Source organism: Clavelina lepadiformis, chromosome 8, assembly GCF_947623445.1.
Source record: "Clavelina lepadiformis chromosome 8, kaClaLepa1.1, whole genome shotgun sequence".
NCBI lineage: Eukaryota > Metazoa > Chordata > Ascidiacea > Aplousobranchia > Clavelinidae > Clavelina > Clavelina lepadiformis.
In genome coordinates, this window is record NC_135247.1 from 18,378,813 (window position 1) to 18,405,924 (window position 27,112).

Consider the following 27,112-nt stretch of genomic DNA (forward strand, 5'->3'; position numbering starts at 1 on the left):
CCTTTATTTACATGCAGATACTGCCACTACAGCGTAGACTGTTGTTATTAATGTGCTGGTGCCGTAACAGATTTTAGGCTTTCGAAGTAGAAATGTTGTACCCCGACTTAAAAGTACAGCAGTTTTTGACCAGAAATCGTTCGTGCAGAGACGCAAATTTTGGCGTGATGGCATGCACTGAAGCCTTACCGCTTTGTTCAATTTTTTTTATAAATTAGCGTTCAAACAACCAGTGTTTGACTATTTATTTATCATGTATTGATGTAATGAGTACAATATTGGGCATTCATGTTGATGACTCTCGTATGTGCACTGTGTCCAACTGTCCATTATGGTTTGTGCTGTATTTACTCGACTTAAAGGCGCTTTATTATGTGTAGTGTCTACAAGTTAAGAACCCGCAGCGTACAATTTGAAAACGTGTAAAGATTGTCTTATTAACATAAGAAACTCGAAGAAGTGAGCAAGATTCTAAACACCTGGTGTTTAACAACACTTAAGCTGCTGTACATATGGTATTGGACAGCTATATTTGTCGTGGCCAGAAACGATCGAAACAGCACAAGATGCTTTAAAAAAATTTGTAGTGCAGCTTCTATTTCAGTACGAAGTGTGTGTGCAAAAGTATATAAATATGGTAATGCAATGTAATTGTTTTTCCTAGAATTGCTCTTTGTTAGAGAATTCCTGTTTCTAAATATAAACCATGGGAAGGGAGCTGTGGAGAGATTGTGTTCATTGGCTGGGAGAAACTGGAGTTTTACCAAGGGACCATAAAACAACGTATCGGGATGCCCAGGTTTTCGATTTGGCTCAGACTCTTCGTGACGGGGTTGTTCTCTGCAATCTTCTCAATGCGATCAATCCAGGTGCCGTAGATTTTGGTCATGTAAACACCAGACCTCAGATGTTAAAGGTAAGCACATTTTTATAATTGAAGAACTGTAAAAATTTATTTTACCTGTATATGCATTTTATTAGAAATATTAATCATAAAGTGGAGATACAGTAGTTATCAATTTAGCAGAGAATATACAGTATATATACAGAAGTGGGTTGATGACTTGCCGCTCTTCATAAACTAGTCGCACTGTTGCCATCACCAGTTGCCACTGCTGTTTCATACCAAAATAAAAAGTTTCTTCGTGTTGCCACTTTTACTAGCACTAAGCAAAATTCAATAGTGAATAAAGGCTAGCACATTTTTTAAGCAATGTTATTCTTAGGACAAAATTCCATTTTAAAATTTATTCTAAGCTTTTTGTTTCAAGCTTAACAAAGCTTTATTTTAAATAAACATTCCAATTTTGGAGTTTAACGAGCTTAGATGCATTCAAATTCTTAAATTTCACTACAGTTGCATAAAATTATGTTGTTTCTGTTGACTTAATTGTTGCTAGATTCACTAGAAGCTCATATGACCATGATATGAACTTTATGAGCAGAATACAAAATCCTTGTTTATTTATGCTTTAAAAATTTAATGTCACTCTGACATTGTGTTAGGTTAAGAGCAGTTAGGACTTGATTGAGTAATACTGGCTCATGGAATTAATTCACTTTTCTTTCCTTCCAAGCTCACTATGGCTGATTGTCTGAATGATGTTTATACGGCATCTGTGTGGATGAAGTAAACCTGTTGTCATTTCTTGTTAAGTATCAGTCTTTATATTTTGTGTTTTAGTTTTTGTGCATTCAAAATCTCCGGACTGTGCTCTATTCCCTGCAAAATGTATTTAGAATAGCACAACAAGACCTCTTTCAACCCAATGATTTGTATGATATGACCAATGTCAAACAGGTATATTGTCATGATCATGTTTATGATAATACACTTTTAGTTTCAGGCATTCGCTTCCTATCTCTGAACATTCTCTAAAATACTTTTTTTACCAAATCTCATGTGATTTTTTGTTTCAAGTCCCTTCTTCATGTGAATAAAAATAGCAGTGTTATCGTACAATCACGTCGTATTGTTGTTTCAGGTCTTAAAAACTCTTTCAGCGTTATCCCACCTGCCCATCTCAAGCTCAAAATTCAGGTATTTTGATATACAAGTTGTATTCAGGATTGATTTATAATGCGTTTTGAATTAATGTGATCTAAGTGGTCATAGTTATAGTTTTTGCAATCAGAATTTTGGTTACTTGGTTTCACGGCCCTATTTCCTGGTATATGCATTTTGAGGAAGTTGTATTGACGGGACGTTTCAAATCCCAGTTGCTCTACATATGGTAAACCAAATAAACCACTTGTCAGTTTCATCTTGTCTTGAACATAATTTTATTGTAGTTGTAGGTTGTACGAGAAGATTAAAGTTGTTGTCTTTGTCATGATTCAATGAATAATGGAAATACATTCTGTTTTGAATGCACCCCCTCTTAAACTAGCTCTGCTTGCAGGAAGTGATGTGATTAAGTGTTGCTCACACACACATTGTCTATATCTAATAAGTGCCCAAGAAATTTCACACAGTATTGTATATTTCTGTCTTTTGCTATTATCATTTTTGTAATGCTCGTATTCTCATGATTATTATTCCTCATTTCTGTGAGTTGATTAATGACCGAAATGTCAGACTCTGTTTGTGAACATTTTCCAAACATAACTTTAAAAATTTAATTTGTATACTGCACATGTCGCCTCCAGTGCAGTACATATGTATAATTACATCATTTATATTATTTCTATTAGGCCATTCCCGTTGGACACTGGTCAGCCGCATCGAAACTCGTTATACAAAAGCGAAGATGAAGAAGAAATATACAGGAACCTTCCGGACATGGCCAGGTTCATTTTTCTTCTTTGTATTGACTTTGTTTAATTTTGATCCTGATAGCTCACTGGAAAGGCATCGTGATGTAGAACATGGAAATTTCCGTTGTAGAAAGTTGTGTCCTGTATTTATTTGAAGAACTAGTATGCAAAAGAGTGCTTCCAAATTATATATGTTGGCAGTCTGACATGTTTGTAAATCAGCGTTCATAAATTTTCAAGTAAAACAGATATTTTTTTCTTAAAGAGTTTATGGGTTTGTGGTAAAAATTAATGATTCTTCAGTCTGCCGAGGGTTTATTTGAGGTATCAAGCTCCTTTTTTATTATTTCTTTTATGGCTCCTTTTCAGGAACTTTGCTTAAATTTCTTTCAGTTTAATCTGTTTGCTACAGCTTGATCAAGCTACAGAGTGCTTTAATGTGAGGAAACACACTGCTTGACGTTAACTGTTATCAGCGTTTCCTTTCAAACTACTTTTACTTTCTGCTACTTCTTGGTTTGTCTAAATACTTTCTGTCTACATATGAAATGGAAGTATTTTTGATTTATCAAATAAAATCACCTTTTCTTTTTCTCCGAAACCATTGATTGCAACAACGGGTATAGTTGTGGGTAGAAAATATTTCATCTGTCAATGTTAATGAGGTGTTGATGTGAAAAATTATCCCTTGTGTGTTCTGGTATTCAATAAATTGACTGGGCCATTGATATCGTTTGTATGGCAACTTGTCAGCTTTTCTTCCTCTGTCTGGTTGCGGTCACGCTTGACTGGTCGGTCACCCTTGTTAAATCCATGTTATGTTCCAAACACGTTTCAGATGTTAAATGAAGTGTTAAATCTTTACACTAACCTTTTGTAAACGAGCCTTTCGTTGTAGACTGTGACAAGCTACTGCAATTATATAGCACATTAAAGATTGTAAGTAGTTAATCCTACCACGGGTTTGATGCACTTGTGATTTCAAACATGTTTGTTGATGTTTGGTATCTGTGCTAGTTCTGGTTTTGCAATTTTTGCTTCACCAAACACACACGAGTATTTTCTTCGGTTATTTTTAGGAAGCGGGTGTTGTCACAGAGTTTCAATAATCTGGAAATATGTGTTCTTTGTAATTTTACGACTTCTTTTAGACATATCTGTTTATAAATAAACAAACGGTAACGTGTATAAATCTGGTCATAGCGAACGAGAGCTGGTAGATGAAGAAGAAGATCTCTATGATTGTGTCCCGGCTGAAGATAGGGAGGAAGGAATTTATGGATCGTTGATCGCTTTCAAACCTCAGTCAGCTTCAGCACCCACGGTGGGTACTCGCTGTGTGAAATATTCTTCTCTGTTACTAACTACCTACATTGAAATCTAAACTATTGTGTTAGACCTTGTTTGGTAAGATTGCGGCTATGCTATAAAATTTTTATTTGTTTTAAATAAAATTTGCTTGTCTACTGCTTGTTACAATAGAAACAGTTTTGTTGAATTGGTATTTGATATTGTGGTAAGAGGGAAGCTTAATTGCACTTTAAGCAGCTCATCTCACCTATAAGCAGACCACCTTATTGGTGTCTTGTCATCAGTTTGTAATTGTTGAGTCATAGTCATCTTACAAGCGTTCATCCATATAAATGGCCAAAACTGACTTAATCACATGCTTTGATATAGAACACCTTATGCATTGCTAGGAGGAGACTGATAATGCCAAGTTTAATAAAGTTCCACTGACTTGTGCTATATTTTCTTGCCCCTTTATGATTTTTAGTTTGATGTTGATGGTATTCCTTTGTTGCCAGAGCAAGAGATCATTTTGCATAAATGAGATTGCCGAGACAGAGAGCAACTATGTCCAACATCTCGAAATGATGTTGAAAAAGTTTGTGGAACCACTTCGCAAAGTTCTCGAGCCGAAGGACATCAAAATCATATTTATCAATTACGATGTGAGTTTAAGTTAACTTTCGTTGCTCATTGTCTTTGATTGCTTATAACGAAAAATATCTTTCTGGTGCGTGTTTATATGATTTCTGTGTGTTCTCAGCAACTTCTTCCGGTCCATCAAGATTTTTTGAAAAGTATTCAAAAAGAAAAAGCAGAAAATTCAGGAAAAATGAGCCAAGCTTTCTTGAGTTTTAAAGTAAGATTTCTTTGCTTAAATGGTTCAAACTAAAAATGTGATGTAGTTGCCAACATTGTATCAAAGACATCGATTGATTTTTTTCAATGCTTTAAAGAAATTTTTAGAACTAGATATCCTAAAACTTTTGTGTTTCCATTTAGGACCGATTCCTATTGTATGGAACGTACTGCAGTAGATTGACAGATGCCCAGGAACATTTGAAGGAAGTGATGAGTGGAAACGAAAGCATAAAAATTGCCGTTGAAGTAATTCTTTGTTGACGTTAATTTGTGGTTTATTTCTTACATGATCTAAAAAATATGATGTAAAACTTGTAATAAGGCTAACACAGTCATTTGCAGAATTACCTACTAAGATAATGTTAAATTCTGTGCTGTCTGGTTGATACAAGGAAGCAAATTGTTACTCATGACATAGTGTTGTCAATTCATGAATCACTTGAAGCTAGTAACAGCATTTACTCAAGGATAGATCAACCCAAAGCCGTATAAGAATATTTGTATCACTTACTGTATGTTACCATTATCTTAAGATTTGGTTACCAAATTTAAACTGTTAAACCTTTCATGATATAATGATATTCAATTAACCTTTATGTATAAAAGCACGCGTGTGACCTGCTGTGTAGTTTTCATGCACATTAGCATATGAAATGCTTTTTTCATTGCACTAGCAGCACTTGGTGCCCATTTCAATAGATATGGGAAGTTTATTGCCAAAAACTAATATGGTTGAGAAAACGTTGTTTTGGCGCAACAAAGCTTTGATTAATGTGTCCGTAACCTTGTCATCGAATGTAACTTTGCAGGTGTGAGGTGCTATACCCCACCTACGACAAACTGCACAGCAAACATACGCAATAGAAATGTCTGCAATAAACAATTTTGGTAACATCTACATAACTATATTCACACCGGAATAAAACCACTACGCAATAGAGGGCAGGACACAGATTAAGATTTGCCGGTAATTCCAACAATTCTCTATATTTTTAAGAGTTTGGAAATTAGCATTGAATGAATTTGAAAAAAAAATTTCCAAAAATTTGTGCTTAAATGTATTGTTATTGTATTTGTTCTTATTTATACTTATCACGGAGTTTGGTTTATTCCTGTGCCTGGATTGAAGACTCACAAATTTTCTCTCAAACGTATTCCATTTTTCGCATTAAAATGTCTGGGTATGTATCGAAATCAATCACTCTGCTGACCTCTGTCTTAAGAGCAGAGTTGTAAACAATTCATTCGTTTCTTACACAAGTCAAGCCAATGACTCGACTCATTGCAACACTGCGTGTTAGCAAAAGTTTTAACCTCATTTCACAACTTTGTAAACTTGCGCAGAATTGCCAGAACAAAGCGAATCCGAGCAAGTTCAGGCTTCGTGAGCTGCTCTGTGTCCCCATGCAGAGAATATTGAAGTACCACCTCCTGGTCAAGGTGAAAATAAACATCTGCTCATGATATGTGATTATATCTGGGAACCTGTTGCTATTTTAACACTGTGTGTGCATCTTAATTCCTTCATGTGTTTGCAGGAATTGAACAAAAACACAAACGACAGCCACAATGATAAGTCGGACCTTGCAAAGGCACTTGATGCAATGCAGGTTTGTTCGGGCTTTTCCTCAATGTTATTGCATTCAAACATGAGTAATTCATTACACAGTATATGAGTAACTGCCGACTTACTGTAGACTTCATAGCACGTTGTTGTGAGCGGTGTACCCACAAATCCTAGTTCATTGCTTATGATGTCATAATGTATCTTCTACATAGGAACTTTCTAAATATGTCAATGAAGTGAAGCGTGACAGCGAAATGGTGGTCACTATAAATCAGTTTGAAAGTTGTCTCCTCGATTACACCATGGTAGGTTATGAATGATAGATATGAAGCAGTGGCAAAAGGTAATCCCACTGCAAGTAACTTGCTGTTCTCATGTTTTTGTGCAACATTTTAATGTTCCTAGCGCCCAGTGTTGCGACATATGATCTCTTAGGATATATCTTTGTATTTGAATTTAATTTCTTGACATCCAAGTTGGTTTGTTATAAAGCAACTTCCCCTGCACACATACGGCCATTTGCTGAAGGATGGTGAACTGAAGGTGAAGAACTCGTCTGATCGAAACTCAAAGTCAAGATTTACGATGCTCTTCGACCAAGCCATCTTTATGACGAGCGAAAAGGTTTGCACATTGACCGTTTAATTATTGTTTTGAATAAATTGCATATTGTTCGTTTATTATGTGTTTGTTGATTCAGAATGGAATGTACAAACTGAAGGACTTGGTTAGGCTGGAAGACTACACATTGGACGAGATGCCACAGAGCAAAGCCAATAAGGTGTTGATTGTTACGGTGAAAAGTTCTAAGTTTATGAATTGTTTGTCGTGTAAATATTTCATGCTAGTAAGTCACACAGTACAAGTTTATTGTGACGTAACAGTGCTTGTGCACGATAATTACTCCCTTGTAGCTGGTAAAAGTCATTGGTGATTTCCAAATTATTGAAATTCCACCAATTATGTGTCTTGATTCTCACACTGAGCCTAGTTGTATTATCAAGTATTGGTGAAATAGAATTGCTCAAAGCAACTAGAAATAACATACGTGCTGACATGACCTTCGCTCGTTCTCCTCTGAGTAGTGTCACGTCATGATTGGTTTCATGATTATTATCATGACTCATGAGTAATCATGTGATTTTTGATTTGTTAGTGGTCTTGGAACTTCAGTTTAACCGCAACAAAATATGGGAGTTCGCTTACACTTTATACCAAGAACCAGCTGGATAAAGCAAAGTGGTTGGAGAACATAAAGTCAGCTTAGTGAGTCGTTCATTGCATATCACTCTGGTATATTTCGCTTCAAACCTAGACCGGTGTCAACTCACTTCTAAAGAGATCTTTCTTAATGTACAATTTTCATGTCTTAGTTTTAACTGTAGTTTTGCTCATTTACATTTCAACATTGTTCGTTCAGCGACAATATCAAACCGCTGTCACTGAAGAGCAAACCCCACTCATTCCGCATGCACACCTTTAAGGACGCCACCTACTGTGACAACTGCAACAAGTTATTGCTAGGGAGCTTTTTTCAAGGCTACTTTTGCGAACGTACGTGAACTTGTGTCGTCTTTGTCAACTAACACGGTCAAGGCTATTGACTCATGATATCACAGTAGACTTGCTTTGGCCCAGTATCTCTGTACTCTAGGTTTTGCTTATCATGATCACCTTTGGACCAGACCACTTGCGTCATAATATCCAAATGGTCAAACAACCTGAAAGCTGCTATAATACTGTTTGACCACACCAGGATCGAACAACTATGCACAAAATGACAACAAACATCGAATTCGTCATAATTTGTTTCATTTACATTTAACAGCAATATTAAAGTCAATGTTAGTATTAGAATTGAGAAAACATGTGTCACAATTGTCAATGCAAAACTTGAGAGAAAAGTTTGAATAAGTGATCATAAATATCTGAAGACTGGTTACTGTAAACGGAAAATTTTACATGGCAATATTCGGGACCTTACCAAAATGGACATATAAAGCGGGTGGTCATATTAAGCGGATTCTACTGTATTGTGGTTTTCAGACTGTACCCTATCTAGTGTCATTACCTGTTTACGTGTTACTGATTATTCAGGAACCAACTTGAAATGCCACAAGCTATGTTTGGCCGAAATGTGGAGGAAGATCGAGAATCACGGTGAGTTGGCAATGAGCATGAGCTTGCAGAGAACCGTTTGCATTTCAAAGTAGACCAACTTCAATTGCGTCTAAACACTCCTCAAAGTGAACTTTCACAGACATAAACACTCTGGTTCACCGGCTTATGCTATTGGCACGTGCTGGTGTTTACTACTATGAGACAACTTTAATTAACTCTGTCTGTGTTGTTTGTGCAAGCTTGCCCTCGTCCCACATAGCACTAACTGCCATGTGCTTCCATAATTTATTCATTTTCACTTTCAGCTTAAAGCAAATAAATCATATTTCTGTCGGAATACCTGCCGAGAGGCTTCATCTATATAAAAGTTTTAACTCACACACTTTCAACATAAGCAGAGTTTTTATTTGGCAGCCTTGGTTATTTTTATTCAAGTTTATTTTGGGAAGGAAGGCTGTGAAATGTAGCCAAGTTAGGCTATTTAATGATAGGTTGTTACAATGGACTTGATACAAGGCAGCAAGAAAATACTTTGCATAACTTCACATGATTACAATATCCTTAATAGCACGCTATTGTTTACAGTATACAGCTTTTTGCCACAAGGTCTGGTGGAACTTTCAAGGCGTGGACTTATTTGTCAAGATCACTTGCTCTAACTTGTCTGACCTCAGTTAAGAACATGTTTAAGCCACAAATTGGCTTTCTGGTTGTGCCCATAAGGTCGAAAATATTATTGAGAACAACAAGATAGAGAATGGCAACACTAAGAATGACAGGATAAACAGTTGTTCTACAGCTTATTTTGAATTAGACAGAAAGCACAACAAGTTTTTGTTGAAGATATTTTGAAAAGCTCTGTCCATTGGTTTAAGAAAGTGCAAATGATCCTGTCTATTGTCAGCAATTTATATCATTTTTGTGCAGAATAGGTTGGTGTGGTTCAATGTCTGCTAAGATAGTTACAAAGAGATCTTAGGCTGAGGGAGTTTAGATGGACTAAACATGCCAAAGGAAACCACAGCCGCAATCTGACCACATATTGGTGAGATACGGCAAAGGGATTATTCTACTGCCTAAGGCTCTTCACTTCTCCATATCATTCACATAAGCTATAGTTCCCTTCTTCATGCTTCTAACGGTTACTTTTGGACATAAACCCGATTCGAAATTGTTGCAGTATTTTAAGTTAAACCGCTGTGGAACAAAAACTTAAAGATGTTTATAAAAATGTGATGTCTTTTAAACTTTTTATATTTATTAATGTATACTCCGAAAGCCAACCCAAACAATTTTGTGCATGTGGACCAGGTACCAGTAAGTCATCTTATTCATATTTTTGTTATTGTTTTAGAGGCTCCAGCACCATCCACAGTGAGTTGATACATATTTTACGTTTAACACATGCTTATTACTCATCTAAAAAAAATAAAGAAAACATGCTCATGAATAGATTTCTTAATTGACATTTTTGAAGATTATTGCAACCAATAAAAGTAACTTCAATGCTGCATAACAATGCACAGTAATTGAGGTTCCATGATTTATTAATTTTTAATCTTTTCATAATCCTTTAGCGTGGACGACCACAACCGCTGGTACCTGCCCATTCATCTGCTGGATGTAAGTATTTAGTATTCTAATGAGATATAAGCTACTGAGCATAGGACGACCGTTTGAACCAAATGTTGGCAGTTGTAAGGTAGTTGCTGTCATGTTAACGCAGTTCTAAAATCCATCCAATAATGAGTTCTATCACATGTTTAAGATATTTTTTCTTTTGTTGTCACGAAAGGCTTCAAATACTTTCTTCTCATTTGATGTATACTTTAAACTCGTATACTTTTCTGTTGTCAGTTCAATGCAAAGCTCATCGTGACTACAATGGCTTCCCCTCCTTCCCTTCATCGCCAGGGGCATACCACCTAAGATTCCAGACCGGTGAGCACATTGAGGTCGACGAGAAGGTGAACTCTGAGTGGTGGTTGGTGAGTATGATATGATATGATATGATATGATATGATGAGTCATATGATTTCCAGTTGTAATTTCTGTCAGGGCTTTGATTACCGATCACGGACACCAAGTTAAATGTGATAACAATTTAAAGAAAAAAACAGCCAGAAATAGAATTTTATAGTGTGCACACTGCACAGTGAGTGTCCGCTACTGCTGCTAGCTATATGGTCATAAACTCTACTGTTTCTCTTGTGTGTTACAGGGTCACACCATAATGCAATTGGACAGACAGGGTTATTTTCCTGCATCGTATGTTCACCCATTGGTAGGAAATAGAAATCTAAAATTAAACGTACAGTTATCAGAACTTTTAACACAGACATCAGTGGACATTACCGTCGTTGCACGTTAAACAGTGCTGGTTAAGCATTGGTCGATGTACTGTAGCTTAAACTTTCAATTTTGCCAACTTTATCATGGAATTTGTTCGATGTAAAGCCAAGTGGTACTAACTGTTTAAGCACAAAGATTTTTACTTAAGTTGATCCTTTCATTTAAACTTTAAACATTTTCAATTTAGCTCATGTCTGAAAATAAGACTTGCGGTTTTCCACTTATGTCTGTCTTAAACCTCTACATGGAATTTCAGGGCTGCAGAATTGTTAAGACTTTTCTTCACCAGGGAAATGCAGAAGGGTGTTAAAATTATAATTTCCAAAATTTCTGTTCAAATTATGTCTGCATTTGCAATTTTTTTCCCATTCAATAGTGTCGTTTGATTTCCAATTCTTGCAATATTTGTTAGCTTGGTCACCAGAGTTGTTAACTTTCTGCATTCCTGGTTTTCAGAGGTTACACCTTTTATAACTGAAGTTGATGTAGTGAATGATAAACCTATCCTTTGTTCTATCTCTGCCAAACTTACTTCATCTTTTTGAGAAACTTTGTCTGGTTTTATAGTCTGTACTTTGCCAGTATAACAACCAACTCAAGCTCTCACCTTCGTCACCAGAACCCACAAAGTTTAACCCACCTGCCTTTACCGTATAATTTAACCCTTTTTTCACAATTGCCTCGACGTAAACTTTCACGTTATTTCATAAAAATAACCTAATTGCTTGCTACCAGGACACCAGTAAGCCATGGAAGTCGAGTAAAGGGAACTATTACCCCATGAGACCCATACCATTCACCCCCACTGTGGGGGATCACCCCAGCAATTTGGCCGACTCCTTTACTTCCTTGGAAGATGCTCCATGGTGGGTAAAAGGCTTCCAGCTCAAAGATCATGACGGCAGTATTTTGGTTCGGGTGTCCTTACGTTGTCGTCATGATCTGGCTGTTTCTAGTCATGGGATTTAGAATGGTTAACCGCCCATCGTTACGGGATGCGGTTAACCATTTTAAATGTGATTTTTATGTTGTTTTAGTTTTACTAATTCGCCGTTTTCTTTGTTTTTTGTCTTTTGTCACATCTTCATCATACATACACCAATTGGACACTACACAGGAAAACTCTAACACAAACAGTCCACGACCCAGGTTACCCAAGCGAACTATCGAAGGCAGTAATTACTTATACGATGTCCCTCTTCCAATGTTGTCCACACCAGCCCAACTGGAACAGTATTACTGGTAGACTGCATGTACTTGTAGTTTGGAGAACTTAACCCTGTAGTGCACACCACAGAATCCATGACATTCTGATTCCAGTACACATGAACTAAGTTAAATCTAGATGAATAAATCACAGTGCGACATGTATCATGAATCCCTCAGCTAATGGTGTGAATTTACTAACAAATGCCACCGCCTTGCATACAATGCCACACACACTTGTAACTAGCCTACAATAGCATATATCAGGGGTGGGCAAACTTGTTCAATGAAAGAGTCACTTGCGGAAAAATATAAACACTAGCGAGCCGCAAAATCAGTAATGATTGTCAATTTGGTTATTATATTATTAGTAGTCATTTTGGGATATTACTTTTTAGCTAGAAGACCCATAAAAAACATGTCGGCGAGGCGCACTTTGACAACCTTTGCCATAGAGTATAGAATCTATACCTGAAAACAATGTCGGATTCAATGTCTAGTGTTACGTCGTAAACGAAATGCTGGCCTAAATAAAGAAAAAATAGACAGAAACGTTCATAAACGGTACTCTTGGTAGCCTTTACAATTTTTTTGGAATTTTACGATTCGACTAGAAGAGCCACAAAAAACATGCCGGAGAGCCGCAGTTTGCCCACCCCTGGCATATATTGTATGAGTACAGTGCTGCCTCTTACGACTTGAATGCGACTTGAGATGGTTTGGTGTCACAACTGATATCTTGCATGTGTTTTACAGCAATATATTCTGTGTTAATTTGTAAGCGGGTGTTATGATAGAAACCTATGTGTGGAAAAAGGTTTGTCGTTAAATGTGTGAAAATAATTCAGATAAATAAGAGTAGGTTGTACTCTGGTAATTTTTGTTAAAATGCTTAACATTATTCTATACATCATCAGTTCATTACTGACAAAAAACACTGCTTTTTGTCACAAGTATGATTACTCTTAAAAGCATAATAACAAGTCACCCATTGTCTTGCTTGTAGTAATTTAGTGACTTTGCATCGTGCAAATTAGCATTACGCTGTGTTGCATTGTGTGATCCATGTGGACTGCATGGCTTACTTTATTTTATCTTTTTGGAGAGTGTATGATGTTAATAAGGCAATTGCTCTGCTTCTAAACGCTTGATATAAGAAGAATATTCCATATAAGGTATGCTGGTGCAATGAATAGAACCGAGGCCGAAATTACTTTGAAGGGACGACCTTCCGGAACTTTCTTAGTTCGTAGCCGTGACAACCACCTTGCCATCAGCCTCACGTATGTCGATAGTTATGCATTCACGCAGAATGTGTCATTCTACAGTGTCTCGCTTTTGTTGTTTAGGTACAACAATGAGCAGAAGCATATCAGGATAAACCAGTCCCCAGATAAGATGTTCTACGTTGCCGAGTACAAGAACTTCAAGTCTGTGCAGGCATGTGCTCTGTGTTGTCAATTAATCGCTCCAAAGTTAATTAATTTCGGTTGGAAAGTTGTAACAATTCTGTGTTTGGCAAGTTGGGTTGTAAAATAGCAAATGGAAGCTTCACAACTTGCTCTTGGTCCATGTTTAGGACTTGGTGAGGTTCTACCAAGAAAACACAATGTCTTCGTCGTTTTTGGGGCTGGAAACTACTTTAAAATTGCCGTATCGAGACCCCGATTTCTTCCCCGGTGTGCCCCCACCCCTGACTAACTCTCCCCGACCATCACCCAATCACCGACCCCAGCACAGGAAGTCCCAGCCGGTACTTCCCCACATTCCTCCTCAACCTCGCGGGGTGGGGGTTAATCGTCACCACTCTATGCAGATGACCCCACCTCCGAGAAGAGAACCCCGAATGAACGGAACTCAACAGAGAGGTGACTTCTTATTCTTACAATGATTGAAGCTTTTTTGTACAATCCTCAACATTATAATTTAGGTTAAAGCGTGTGCCATGTGCCGTGCAATTAAGATTACAACGGCTAAGGCGTCTCCAGTTGAAATAAACATGTTATTGTGAGCTTACCAACCTTACTTGCTACAATCGCAATTGCATGGCAATCGACATCGTTGTTGCCAAAACTACTCGTTTTTGTCTCAAAGCTCAAGTAAATCCATCAAGACTTGCGAATGACGTCACTGATTTTACAGTTGCAGGTGGTCGTAACTATGACGTCATAGGGCAGGCGACGGTCCTGTACGACTTCCAATCGAGAAGTAGTCAGGAGCTGGGGTTAAGGAAGCACCAAGTGGTGAATGTGATAAGCAAGGCAGGAGATGAGCGCGGCTGGTGGAAGGGTGAATACGACGGAAGGGTGGGTCCAATTGTTGTCACTTTCACACGACTAAATCTTATCTGCTGTGCGCTTGTAAAAGTGGTGTTGAAGATGTGGCGTGGCTTGGTGCATCAAAGCATGAGTGGCGTGTGGCAAAGACCGTATGAAAGAAATTAGTGAACTCTCAGCTTGCCCACAACAACTTCGTAGAAATATTTTTTAATTGTTGGAAGTTTTGCTTAAATCAATTTGATGAATCTGGCGCCCAGTAAAGTGTATTAAAGTCTGGCCAGTAAAGTCTGATCTGTTTTCTTGTGTTCTCAGGTGGGGTACTTCCCCGCGTCGTTCATCCATGAAATTTGAAGCCTGTGAACGAAAGCACTGTTCTACCCGACTGCCTTCAACCGTTCCAAAAGGAATCCAATCGCAAAAGAATACCAACTACACAAGTCCCGCACAAGACATGTGTCGTCCGTTGATCATTTTCGCACAGTTTTTCCATTGCTACCTTTTTCATGGCGACTAAATTGCAACCAGTGCTCCTCCACGTGGTGTCGCTGCATTATCTTATTTGCTTAAAATCCGCGGTTGCCAGTGTTCTTTGGGGAAGCTCATATCAATTTTTCTTATTGCGTCATAGTAACAATGTAGTGGTTTGTGTCGCAGCCGGGGCTTTCCTTGCTTTTGTCAAGGTTTATTTGAACGTCAGCATTTTCAATGATTTTATGTCCCATTTGCCACGTGGCACTTGTATTCTGGCGTGGCAATGCGCCACCATCGCGGAATCGTACACTTCAGTTTTTCGGAGATCTATTAAGTTGCATCAGAAAAGCCTGATGTAACAATTGTTTTTATTTCGTCATATAATCTATTTTGTTCATTGATTGTAGCTTATAATTCTTCGTAGTTTCAACGATCTATTCAGTTCCCGCCCATTTTTCAAATTTCACGTCGCGATAAATTTCCCGCCTTATTGTACAGCATTATGACATCATTGCAGTTTGCAATCTTATTTTACATTTTATGCTTCTTCCACCTTGCCCTTATCACGTGATATTCGTGAAGAATATATATTGCGTAGTTGATGACGTCATCATGTCCCTTACTGACGCCATAATTGTCTATTGTTCAAATACATTTTATCTTCACACCGTTCTTTGCGCGATCTTGCAGTTTTCATCATTCACGTGTGTCAATCGTTGTCGGATTGTATGAGACGACGCTTCTTCGACTTTCTTTGTTTTTTAATCTCGCTTCGATTCCTGCTGCGTGTGCAATATTCATGTCGCCTGATCACGTCATTGCGCGTCATCTATTACGTCATCTTATATAATTCGTGTATAAACTAGTTCCCTTTTATGATTGGTTTTCTCTCTGTATGTAGCAGACATTATGGTCTATGGTAGAGTGCTGTAGGCGATTTCTATGTTGAGACCACAAGGCTTAAATGTAGCTCGAGAGCGCTCCGTAAGTCCGCGGTTCTTTCTCGGATTGAAGACAGTCGTTAGGTGGCGCTATTGCGCTGCAAGTCATGCTAAATTTACTATTGGTCATGTGACCGCCATGTTATGAAATGATACGTCACGCAGCGCAAGTAGTAATCTACTATTGTTTGGATTACAACCTTCTGTTATTGTTATTTGTAATTAAAGTCTTCTCTCTAAAGTCCTGCACAGTTTTTAAAAAACTGCGACGAACAATCAGGCTCATCACGTGGTGTGGCATGCACTATGCATTAGTTGGCTGATATTATTCTTTCCGAAGATTTGTCAAACCCTTCAAGTTATCGCCCGTCATTTTCCACCTTCCTAGCAATTACCGAAGAAAAAAATGCAACATTTTCCTGAAATTATCTTCCTGCCGATCAACGCGAACTGCGATGCTTAACAAATAACGTCTATGACGTCAGAATCGGTAGTCGATCGCTAAGCAGCTGTTTAAGAAATGGGGAGAATGTTCAGTGCGCCGAGGCATGGTTCAGGCGGAATTCTTAACAAGTGTTGGCGCCACCGTGGCGGGCGGCGATTCGCCAACTTCAAAGCCCGACGATTCCAACAAAAGTGAAGTTTTCGTTAATTTTCCACTTCGCATCGGGTTCGGGTAAATTGCCTTTTTTTCATCCATCGCCTTTTTATGGTAAAATCGACCAATTTTCGTTGATTTTTATTTTAGTGAAAAAAATCAAGCGATTTCATGCCAAGCACCTTGAACAAAAAGTAACTGCGCTATTTTACTCACCGTTTAAAACCGCTTGTTTTGGTACAAAAAAAACGTTTGCATTCGGTAAAACATCAAATTTTGAGTTTAATCAAATTTCTTCCCGTTTCAATTTTACGGAAAATGAAAACAAGGAACAATAGAAATCGGAAGAAATCACTCGAAGCTTTCCGCGATCCGCTAACACGAGCGTGTAGACCGCCCCAGCTAGTATTGAGTGAAAGACAAACAGGATAGTTTAAACCGGCCGTTAAGAGAACGAGATAGGTGTGCTAAAACCGCATGGCCGGCTGTCTGGCGCCTCTTACCACCTGTTCCCTGCTTATTCACCGACGCTTTACGACCAAAATTACACCGGTTGTTGGACAAAATAAAGAAACAAAGAAGAGCGGCGTGAGAAGGACCAATAAACTTGCGGAGTTGTCGTCAAGGAGAGGAAAGTGAGAGGGAGAAGAGAATAGAAAGAAACCAAAATAAAGTTAAAGCGAGAAATCAAATGTCAAAAACTTGTGATATTTTCTGTGACTTTTTGTGTCGATCATCGCGAGTTCACCGTTGATACCATTTCAAATAATTTTTTTCATAAAAATTCCATATTTCCGGACCCTGTCGATGCAAAAGATAGCACTCGATTAAACCGGCGCAAAATGGCCGACGCCCAAATCCACGTTAATTGATTGAAAGCGAGCAGTAATAGCAACTTGTCAGTCTGTCCAATTACCTCTTATTGGCCCACACGAAACTTCCTGACCGCGTCTCATCGTTGGCACAACTTTCAGAAAAGATTCTTCTTTTCGTGCGGTAGGCCCAGGGCAGGGAGGGTCTGGCGCCGAATTGGGATCGCGTCTGGTCGGACCCGCTTTGAAATTCGCTCCGATGACCCGACGATAGCGGTCAAAACGATGCCAGCGCCGATCCAATTAACATAAGGTTGTCAGCTTGATTAGCGTCAAATATTTTAATTGCGCTTCGCCTGGCTACAAGAGCGCTGGCACAAAATTTGAAAATGTCAGCAGATTAACAAGTTCATGAAATTAGAATTTTGGCCAAATTTTTTGGAATTGTGTTTCCGCCGAAGAAATTTCGATGGCCGATGTTTTATTGCCTTTGTGACGAAAACGACATCGTATCACATTGTGACGTCACAATGAAGCTATCTTGTATAAAGCGTAATTGTATGGAAAATGACATCAAGTCTCCATGTTTTCCGAACACCAGAGCGCCCTTCTATTGTTACATCATAATAGAGTGTTTCGAAGTTCAGGCGCCTTGTGGGGTCGTGACCTTTAAACCGAAGCGAAAGAGTGCGTATTTGGGGTGTCGTATGGCGGGAAATTGGGGTTTGAGTTACCTCAGCTATCACGTGCTGCATAATAGCGGATCTGGCGCGATGTTTCGATGCTTCAGCCGCTATTGCTTGTGTAAAATTTTATGGGATCGGGAAAAAATTTTTCATCTTTCATCGGTTGTTTTTGGTGGCCTTACAGCGACGCCACGCCATAATTTCTCATTCTTCCAGTTTGTTTATGTTTATGGAGCGGGTGTCAAAAGTGGCGCCGCATTATCGGGCGCCTCGAGCAAAAATCTTTGAATGTAACGACTCGGATTTTTTCCTCTGTTTTGTCAGTCGACCCGCTGCCCGGAATTCCGAGGTTTTGTCTGCCTTGCTTTAATATTTACTCATAATCGTGTCTATTAAACACGCTTATTAGGCTTATTGTGACAACACAGACAGTGATTGATGCGTGCGGCTTCCAGGAAAGCGACGAATCACAGCAGAAAATGTTGCTCATCTAACTTGAATTTGGGCAATTTTTACGTCACAAAAACTTTCACACCCAGTTAATTAAGGTCCACAAAACCTGATTGTTATATAATGTAATCCACAATTACGTATGAATACATGCTATGTGACGCTATAAACTAAAGTAATTGACTTCACGTTTAAGGAAATGAGATTTTAATTTTTAAGTTATAAATTTCGATTTACCTCAATCTCGTCAACTTTTGCCGATTTATAAAGAAATTCTCGAATTTTTGAAACTGACAGAAATGAATAATTTTATTTGAATAAAGATGAAGGCGCGTCATTTCGAAATAAAGAAAAATAAAGAGGAACTTTTCTGACAAAATATTGCAATTCACCCTGCAAGTCGAAATAGATAAAACGAAACATGACGTCATAATGGGTTTAACAATCAACACTTATTTCTCCGCTTTCGCTGTTTTCAGCGAATTTACTCGAAGAGCTTTTTTCAGAAACAAATTTTGCGTCACTTTGACTTGAACTCTCTGACGATTCGCTGGATTTGTCAGGTGATAGACGATTCGTGACGTCATCGAGAACATCGATTTTTTCAACGTCAACTATGACGTCAGTCTTATCTTCATCATTTGTGAGGTCACTTTCGTTTTCTGTTCTTGCGACGAGATCGGGTTCCTCTGACGTCATCATTCCCAGCACGTGCAAACCGTCGCCATTATTCACATGCAATTCAGCATGACGTAGTTCGTCATCATAATCAACATTGCAGTGTCCTTTATGACGTTCATAATTGACCATCTCCCACTCAATTTGCGCCTTGTTACTTTTCCGACGACTCCTTGCCCGGCTTTCAGACTACACACAAGTCAAAAGTTGATTAATTCGTGAAAACAGGCTCATGGATATGATAACCTGTTCCATGCATGAATACCTGCAGCACGCGGGTGCACTGGTCGACTCCTTGCCCGAATGTCGTGCTCTCGTCTCTTCCAGCAAGGACCGAGAGGGTCCGGATGTAGGAACAAGCTATCCTGAGGAATCAAAATAAATTCTATATCGTAAAAAACTCGAGAAACTTGGTCGAAAATCAACGGAGTAAAATTCATGTTATAGCAGCTGGGGTGCTCTCACCTTAATATCGCCAATTTTGACAGCTTCTGGTTGCAAGAGTAACTTGGAATTTGACCTCGGAGCTCATCGAAAGCTGAGCTTATCGTGTGGACTCGAGTGCGTTCCCGTGCGTTAGCGACCAGCCGACGCTCTCGGGTCAAATTTTTGTAACAGCCCGGCTTCCCAGTGGGAGATTCCCCGCTGGCGACTGATGAACTTCTCGATGGTCTATCGTCAGTCTGCAAAGAACACCAGCGATAAAATTACATTAAAAAAAAGTCAATGGTTTTCACGACAAGCTGTCTTCCCCATCCTCACCTCTTCCATTTGATCTCCGTTTGAAGAGAAGGGAAGTGTCGGGATTCCATTTAATGTCTTCCTGCCATTTCCTGCGCAAATATCAAGGTTGCTTTAACATTTTCGTTTAATTAATTCATCTTGATATTTTTAGAACTTGGTTGCTTAGTCAGTTGAGAGCCAGGCCACAATTAAACTCACCTTTGCACTTGGACTTTTCATTCGATCTCTTCTCGCACCTCCTCTTCAAGGCGGGTTTGGACGGAAGCGGATGCATCTTGCCGGTGGAGGACGGATGCTCCGGAAGACGAGAGTGGTGAGGACCGGGGAAAATATTCCGTTTATTTGAAACCAAGCGCTCTGGTGACTCGGCCGGCGGCAGTGTGGGTGAGGAAGATGCATCATCACTCGCATCCCTGGAGTGCGAAAAATCGCTCTGATGAGGCGAGGACTTCCTGGATTTTGTCCGGATGTTGCACGGAGACATATTGAGATCTTCCATGGAAGATCCTGATCTTCTGGGACGATGCTCCCTGGTGAATTCCTCCTCTTGAAGAGGAGGACCTCTTCCCATCGCTTGCAGGAGAGGATTCTGCATCGCGGAAAGCGCGGTTGTAGGCATCATCCCCGGATGCACCATCGGAGGCTTTTGGAAGAGAGTGGAGTTATGGAGTTGCTGGATGGCTTGCATTTGCTCCATTGAGAGTCCCGGATGCAGAGGAAGGGACCCGACATTGGGGCCGGGCAACATGGACATGAAATTAGAGGCACCGGCCTGGTTCATCATTTCTCGAAGTAGCAAGGAGTTGGTTAAATAAGGATTTGCTCCAAACATCATCGGGTTTGGATGTGGGAGACCCGGGAACCCAAACGGGACCCCTGAAGCCGGGAGACCAAAGGCGGAGAGCGCAGGGGGGCATAGGAGGGGGTTCATGTAAGGGAAAGTCACGTTTTGCTTATATATGTTGGCCAGCTGATGAGGAAAGTCGCTCCCGACGTTATCACTGGGCTCCGATGAAGAGGAATATCGCAGGCATTTTGCATCCTCGGGAGAAGTCGATCTATCCACCTTGCTTCCGGAGCTCAAATCCTTGTCGTGGTTAATGGAGGAATCAGGATTGGTCGAGAATTTCGCTCCGTGGCCTCGCTCCCTTCTTGGAAAACGATCGCTGAGGGTGGTGTGTTGTGGTGTGGCTGGGAAGTCACGTGAGTGTCGATGGTGTTTGGGCAGTGTTACGTCAGAGTGACTGGAGAGCCTTTGTTGCTTGGGAGAATGTCGGTCATGGTCCATTTCACTTTTGGAGGAGATTCTGCGCCTCCTCGAGCCTGCATCAATGCCGTGAGAGGACAAAGGAAGATGATTAATGGTATATTTTTCCTGCTCCGGAGTGCGGATGTGATAAAGGGATGCATTTTGTGAGGAAGATCTCTCCTCGTGTTTGCTCCGCGGACTCCAACCCTCAGTTAAACCTGATGAATGAGCGGATTTCTTCACCTCGTGGATGTGAGGCTTCAAGTTCAGTGCTTTGTGACTTCTTAAATTGTTTTTCTTCTCTTCTTTTACGTCACTATGGGCATGACTTGTTGTGGTCGGAATAGGATGGGACTCCATGATCCTGTCATCTGCATCTTTCGAGGAGCGCTTGAATCTTGTGAGGGTGTCCTGCGTGTCTCCTGCGGATCCAAACGTGGCGTACATCTGCCGCAGGATGTCGCCAGAGTTGAGGGATAAGTTAGCTTCCCGGACATGTTTCTTCGCATCCTTGCCCGGGTTCTTGGCCGCATCCGAGTGATCGGAAGAAGATGGGGATGAAATGACAGACCCGCGCTGGCCATTGTCACCGAACAATATTCTCCTCTTCAAAGGATGACTTCTCATTGGCGGAGAAGATCTCTGTCTTGAGTAATTGTTTGACGACACGCAATTGTTAATTGTGTCTCCTTTTATAACGCCATTGGTCGGGTCTTCCTTGTTGGGAGGAGCGGATCTGAAATCTTCATCTCGCGCGTCGCGTTTTGAATTGACGTCATTGGTAGGGGATTGGCGACTTGAAGCGGAAAACTGGAAAATAGAAAAAAGCGTGACTATACGCCACTGATACAATGCCGGGTTTGTGACGTAATTTGCGCTAAAACTTACCTTATAAGGAAAATCTTGATATTGGGGGAATTCTGGTGAGCTTGCCATCGAATCCTCGTCTCCCCTGCTAAAATATTGCTTGGTTAAGTGACGTCACTCAAGGTCAACTACAACCAACTACAGGAGCATTCCGAGATCTTCCGACTTTGAAATTAAAATTTTGTGGAACTGACCTCACAAATTCTCGTTTGTACACGTCATTGGGCACGGAAAATGAAGTCGCCACGCAAGCTGGCATGACGTCACGATCGGATTTATTCGAATGGAAAGGATTGACAATGGTTGAAAGTATCTGACGTCATATTTGGACATTGTTATACATAAAATATGATTTGAGATATATCACAGCAAATTTCAACATTGAAAAATATTGTTGTCAAAATTTCAGGTAAAAATGTTGAATTCTACTAACCTTTGCATGGACTGATGACATATCATGAATGGTCAATAATTGCACAACAATGGTCTATTGCGGAACGTTTAAGACGTAACTATTTACCATTATAACATAGGCAAGCAGTCGACGCCTGTTATCTTATGTTTTCTGCAAAATTAGGCCATATAGATTGAGAACTTGAATAAATGAAATTTCAATTTGCTGTCGCCAAATGCCGTATGTCTCAGCTTCAGCGTCAGTCTAACGTTACATCGGGAACTATTTCGTAACTCAGCTGACGCTCAATGCGCCATATCCGGCAAGAATACAAAGGAACCGTTGATGTCGCAAATATTCCCACGGTAGAATTCGACAGTAACTGCTTTACACTGCGTTGTAACCAGTTATTAAACATAATCGGACACAGAGTATTTGGAACCAAACCTTGTCGCTAAATAAATCACCATGTTGCAAAGCACAGTTTAGTTCTGGTCTGGCTTGCGATAAACCTCGAGTTCCGCTTCTAATTTGCATTAAAACTACATGCAACAGCCTTACCGTCGCTATTGATTCTGTAATCGTCATATTCCTTTCTGCACCATTTGACAAACACCTAAACATCTGCTTCCGTTTGACGACACTAATGTTACTTATGACCTCACAATGCCTTAAAAAATTTCTTCCATCTCATCGCCACATCTGTCGTTGAATTGCACGCTTTTAGATGCCCTAATCTGCTGTTTTCATTATTCTCGCTGCTGCAAGGTCCCTGTTGCATAATGCATTAAGGACCATGGCACCTGGCCCCGTTATGGTGGAGTTGGACAGCTGTTAATGGCGCGAAGTAATATTTGCTGCCATCGCTGTTCAGACATTTGCACCGCCCTTACTTGTCAAGTTGTGATAGCTTAAAAACGATAACTACCGTTCCAACATCAAATTAATTTCTTTTTTCTTGTCCATCTGTCTGTCACAAGCTCAGTCGTCGCTCGGTCTCCTCTCTTCCTCAAGTTTTTCTTTCTCCTGGTTATCTTCTTGTTTCTTTATTATATGCCGAGCGCACTGCGATTCGTTTTTCTCACACCCTCCTGGCACGGCAGTCATCGAGCTTTAATTAAGCTTGCTACGTAACCCACTGCTGAAATTTTGAAGCACGCACGAGCCGACCGCGTTATTCCTACCTAAGCCACCTTAACGCAGGCTGGTGGTCCATTGTGCTTCGTAGTTTTTACACCTCTGGGTGCCAAGCACTTAATTAAGCCTTTTCAATTCAACTTAGCTTTATTGTTCAAAGCACTTAAGGGAACTTTGTCGGGGTATTGTGCCATAATCAAAGCGATGTACATCACAATCAAAGTGTCTTGTCTTCGGATGTCGGAAAGCTTATGCGATCATAATATAAAGGAACTTCTTTGTGGTGAGTCAATCTTCTTTGCTCTAAATTACTTGAAAACTGGAATCTAAACATATCCTGAAAAAAGACTGTCTCGTCTTAGTTTCGTTTCGGGACGCGAAAAACATCAAATATTTGGAGCTTAAGTTATACCAGTTAAAATCAGTTTCAGTTCTAACCGAAATATGATGCATTTTGGAGCCCAAGTTTACGAAACAGAACTCCGTTTATGACTGCACAATTAATGAGAGAACATACAGACTGGCCACGGCGTGTTTTGTCGATATTAAATGATGGTATTAAAAAATCAATGGCAGCTGGTGTTGTACAAGGACCGGCTGTCACATGAGCCGGTCTAGCAAGCGTTGGTTATTTTTGTGAGCCCTTGGGAGAGTACCGCTTTGAACCGAACATCTGTTCCGTACAGTTATGCGTTCGCTACACTACCAACAGGCACAATCGCTATTTCCGTCGACGCAAGCCGCTGCGTGGCTCCCAAAACGGGCAGCCTGTTTATTCCAGCACAATCCGAATGCGACTGCACAGCGTGGGACGCAATCGTTTGTAATTATTGAGAAAGTGACGTTACTGTTTACACAAATTGCGAGCCTCTGTGCCCTTGCCTTTAATTAAGCCATCGAGATGTGGCAATCCGGCGCGAGTACGGTGCGGTGAGGGCGTAATTAAACGATCAGAAGTAATTGCTTAGGAGCTCGCAGGCCGCTGATATTTGAAGTAGAAATATCAGCCTGCCTTCGTTTCACGTCATTATTACGTCATAAGCGTTTAAAGCTAAAAAGTAAACTAATCAGGTCATTGTTACGTTATTATTGCGTAATTAGCGTTTAAAGTTATCAAGCCACCATGAAAACAATCCAAAAATTTAAAAAAATGTTTCTACCAAGTTTCACGAGTCGTGACTCATTCACATGAATACCACAATCATTAAACGGTATTTCTCATGTCATTAAGTCACATTTGATTTTCTCGATTTTCATACATATTTTGGAAATATTAATGTTAGACGTGGCAAGTTCTTTTTTTTCTGCCATGTTCTTACATCACAATAAAATGAAAGTTACGTCATAAGGCCAAGTTACAGCCAATAGGCGTGCTTTTAAACAACGGAAAACGAAAACGATCGGGTCGTAAACTTCAAAAAATTTTACTCCAGAACTAAGAAGCAATAAGTTAAAAGGAAACTTTTCCCGAAAACAAAAATTAGTCGACACAGACCTTTCCTGGCAACATAAACACGACAAATAAACACAACAAATCTATGACATCACAAAAGGTTTTTATGTGGTAGTACAAGTCAAAATTTGATCTTATCGGGGCGCCATCGCCAAAGTTTGTGCTGTTTAAACAGCGGAGATTCGCTCTTGTCGTCGATAATTTCGCTTTACGCGGGTCAAACGGGGTCAACTTACAGCTGGTAAGTGTGAAGCGCGTCTTGCCTTCTGTCCTAGAGCTCATTACGCCTTATAATGCTAATACTCTTAATTACTGTAGATTACAATATTTGGACTAAGGAAAAGTTTGTTGTTCATGTCGGGTTTGTTTTGTTTGTTTTTCAAGTCCCCAAAACATTAAAAATTCCGAACATATTAATTCTTTAAAACGAATTTTATATTTTGGGGTAGAATCCAAAATTCGTGTAAAAATATCCATATTTCGCAAATAAATGCTGTGACGCTTTCCCTCCCACACGTCACACGCTTTCCCTGTTGTAATTCTGCAATTGACGCGAAGTTTCCGGGGCTAAATTAGGACAAAAAGTCGATTTTACGGGAAGGTTTGGTCACCCACATCGCGCGATGGTTCCGCGATTAAAAGCGTAAATTTTCGGATCAAGAGATCTGTTAAAACCCGCGGCAGGTTTTTGTGAGAAATCTTGGTGGCGCCACGCTAATGTGTCATCGGTCACGCTTGTTTGACTTTGCATTCTCGAACGGCGAAGAATGTTTCAGCGTCGAGCAGATGGCTGTGGTCGTCGCTCGATTCCGCGATCAATTTGCCAAAATTTAACGCGCTTTAATAGAGGCTAGTCGCGACCAGGTATAAGCCAAGTTTAAGGGAAATAACTTTCTTTGATTTTGTGTTTTTATTTATTTTTTTTTATCAAAACAAATCTAATTCAATTCTTGGTGATCACGTTGCACGGTGGCGTCATAGCAGCCTATAGACTTTTCGTAGAATTTCGCATAAAATTTTGCTTTTTTTTGATAGTCAAAAATTCTCCCGACACAAAAGCGTATTTTCCTACTTAATGACAACATCGGTGATGGTTTGAATATAAACACCAATGACGACTTTTGCGAAGTACTCGACGTTTTCATAAATAATCGTCTAAATAGCGTCATCTCAAATTTTTTACACTTTTCGTGATTCGCAGCAAGCGGTTTAACATATCTTTTTAAAAACGCTCGATTTTACGATTTTCATCTTTTGTTTGCCGTCGCTCGAAGCCGACGCTGTGGCGCCAGACTTAACAGGGATGAGATGTGGGCCACCTGCCCGATGTAGCCGAATATCGGCATGTTGGCTTGTTTACCATTATCGGCCCACCTTGCCCAATCCAGCTGTTAGTACGACACGCACACTCCTCTCGTTTCCTCATTTCTTTGTTTCTTTTATGCTCCCGCTTGGAGCAACGCAGGCGCCAGCTCGTCTTGTAATTTTCCCTATCGAAGATCTTTCATTGACTCGCGGGCGCGTTGTGTTCAGATCGCGGCGGTTTCTCTGTTTATCTCCAGTTTTGGTCTGTTTGGCCAAGTAGCATCGAATTCAATAGTTAGCGCTGAAACGTATCACCCAGGCGCCTCGCAGTCTGGTCGCTTTGAGAAACAAAAAAGCGTTTTTTGCCGACCGCTTAACAACACTTCAATCTGTTTAATCTAAATTCGCCTTCGATAGAATTTACACCGTTGTAGAATAATTCCAGATTTTTATCAATTCACACGCGCTCGTGATTGTTTGTTTTTATCCAGAAAGGAAACGTAACAATGCCTATTAACACGTCACAACGATGACGGCTTAGCTCAATGGCCATAAAATTGGGTGATGACTTTCAAATGTTTTTCTGACATCCCCAAAACACTCGATTGAGAATCAAAAACGAAATTTTTTCAAAAGGATTTGTCTCAAACCCTGTAATTGTTTGCTTTGAAAAATATTTGCAGAATGGACGGCTGTCTAAATTTGTCGCTTTTCAAAACCGATTTGACCAATCACTGAAGTCGCATTTCGGACGGATATGTATGGTATTAATTGTCAATTGTTTGTATATCTCGGCGAAAATAAGGTTGATATTAATTGTTTATATTTTAAATTGACAGATTCGATTAATTTTATCAATTAAACATCATAGACATCACATACAATATTTGATTT

General features: G+C 39.8%; 2 protein-coding genes across 6 annotated transcripts; one reads left to right on the plus strand and one right to left on the minus strand.

Annotated features, from left to right (window-relative positions):
* Positions 1-668: 668 nt before the first annotated feature.
* LOC143468274 (guanine nucleotide exchange factor VAV2-like) lies at positions 669-15,780 on the plus strand. Of its 4 annotated transcripts, none has more exons than XM_076965378.1 (26): positions 669-916; positions 1,685-1,801; positions 1,986-2,041; positions 2,695-2,790; positions 3,961-4,081; positions 4,566-4,712; positions 4,811-4,906; positions 5,050-5,154; positions 6,253-6,348; positions 6,447-6,518; positions 6,688-6,780; positions 6,968-7,099; positions 7,176-7,256; positions 7,632-7,741; positions 7,896-8,029; positions 8,573-8,635; positions 9,951-9,970; positions 10,174-10,219; positions 10,454-10,584; positions 10,818-10,880; positions 11,684-11,814; positions 13,330-13,437; positions 13,504-13,594; positions 13,734-14,022; positions 14,297-14,460; positions 14,746-15,780. In XM_076965378.1, exons 1-26 carry the CDS (start codon positions 707-709, stop codon positions 14,782-14,784), a joined length of 2,811 nt encoding a protein of 936 aa, XP_076821493.1. In that variant the 5' UTR covers positions 669-706; the 3' UTR covers positions 14,785-15,780. The 4 variants fall into 4 exon arrangements, 3 of the variants coding, with proteins under 3 accessions (XP_076821493.1, XP_076821494.1, XP_076821495.1); XM_076965379.1 differs by lacking the exon at positions 11,684-11,814 and adding an exon at positions 12,066-12,190; XR_013118983.1 differs by lacking the exons at positions 13,734-14,022; positions 14,297-14,460; positions 14,746-15,780 and adding an exon at positions 12,066-12,190.
* Positions 15,781-18,682: 2,902 nt separating this feature from the next.
* LOC143469556 (uncharacterized) lies at positions 18,683-23,200 on the minus strand. Of its 2 annotated transcripts, none has more exons than XM_076967298.1 (8): positions 22,363-23,200; positions 22,124-22,242; positions 21,951-22,014; positions 20,012-21,872; positions 19,832-19,902; positions 19,535-19,752; positions 19,335-19,434; positions 18,683-19,258 (listed from the first exon to the last, which is right to left on the minus strand). In XM_076967298.1, the coding sequence occupies exons 1-8, from the start codon at positions 22,381-22,383 to the stop codon at positions 18,830-18,832; spliced, it is 2,883 nt and encodes a 960-aa protein (XP_076823413.1). In that variant the 5' UTR covers positions 22,384-23,200; the 3' UTR covers positions 18,683-18,829. The 2 variants fall into 2 exon arrangements, with proteins under 2 accessions (XP_076823413.1, XP_076823412.1); XM_076967297.1 differs by having other exon boundaries at positions 21,951-22,017.
* Between the last annotated feature and the right edge of the window lie 3,912 nt (positions 23,201-27,112).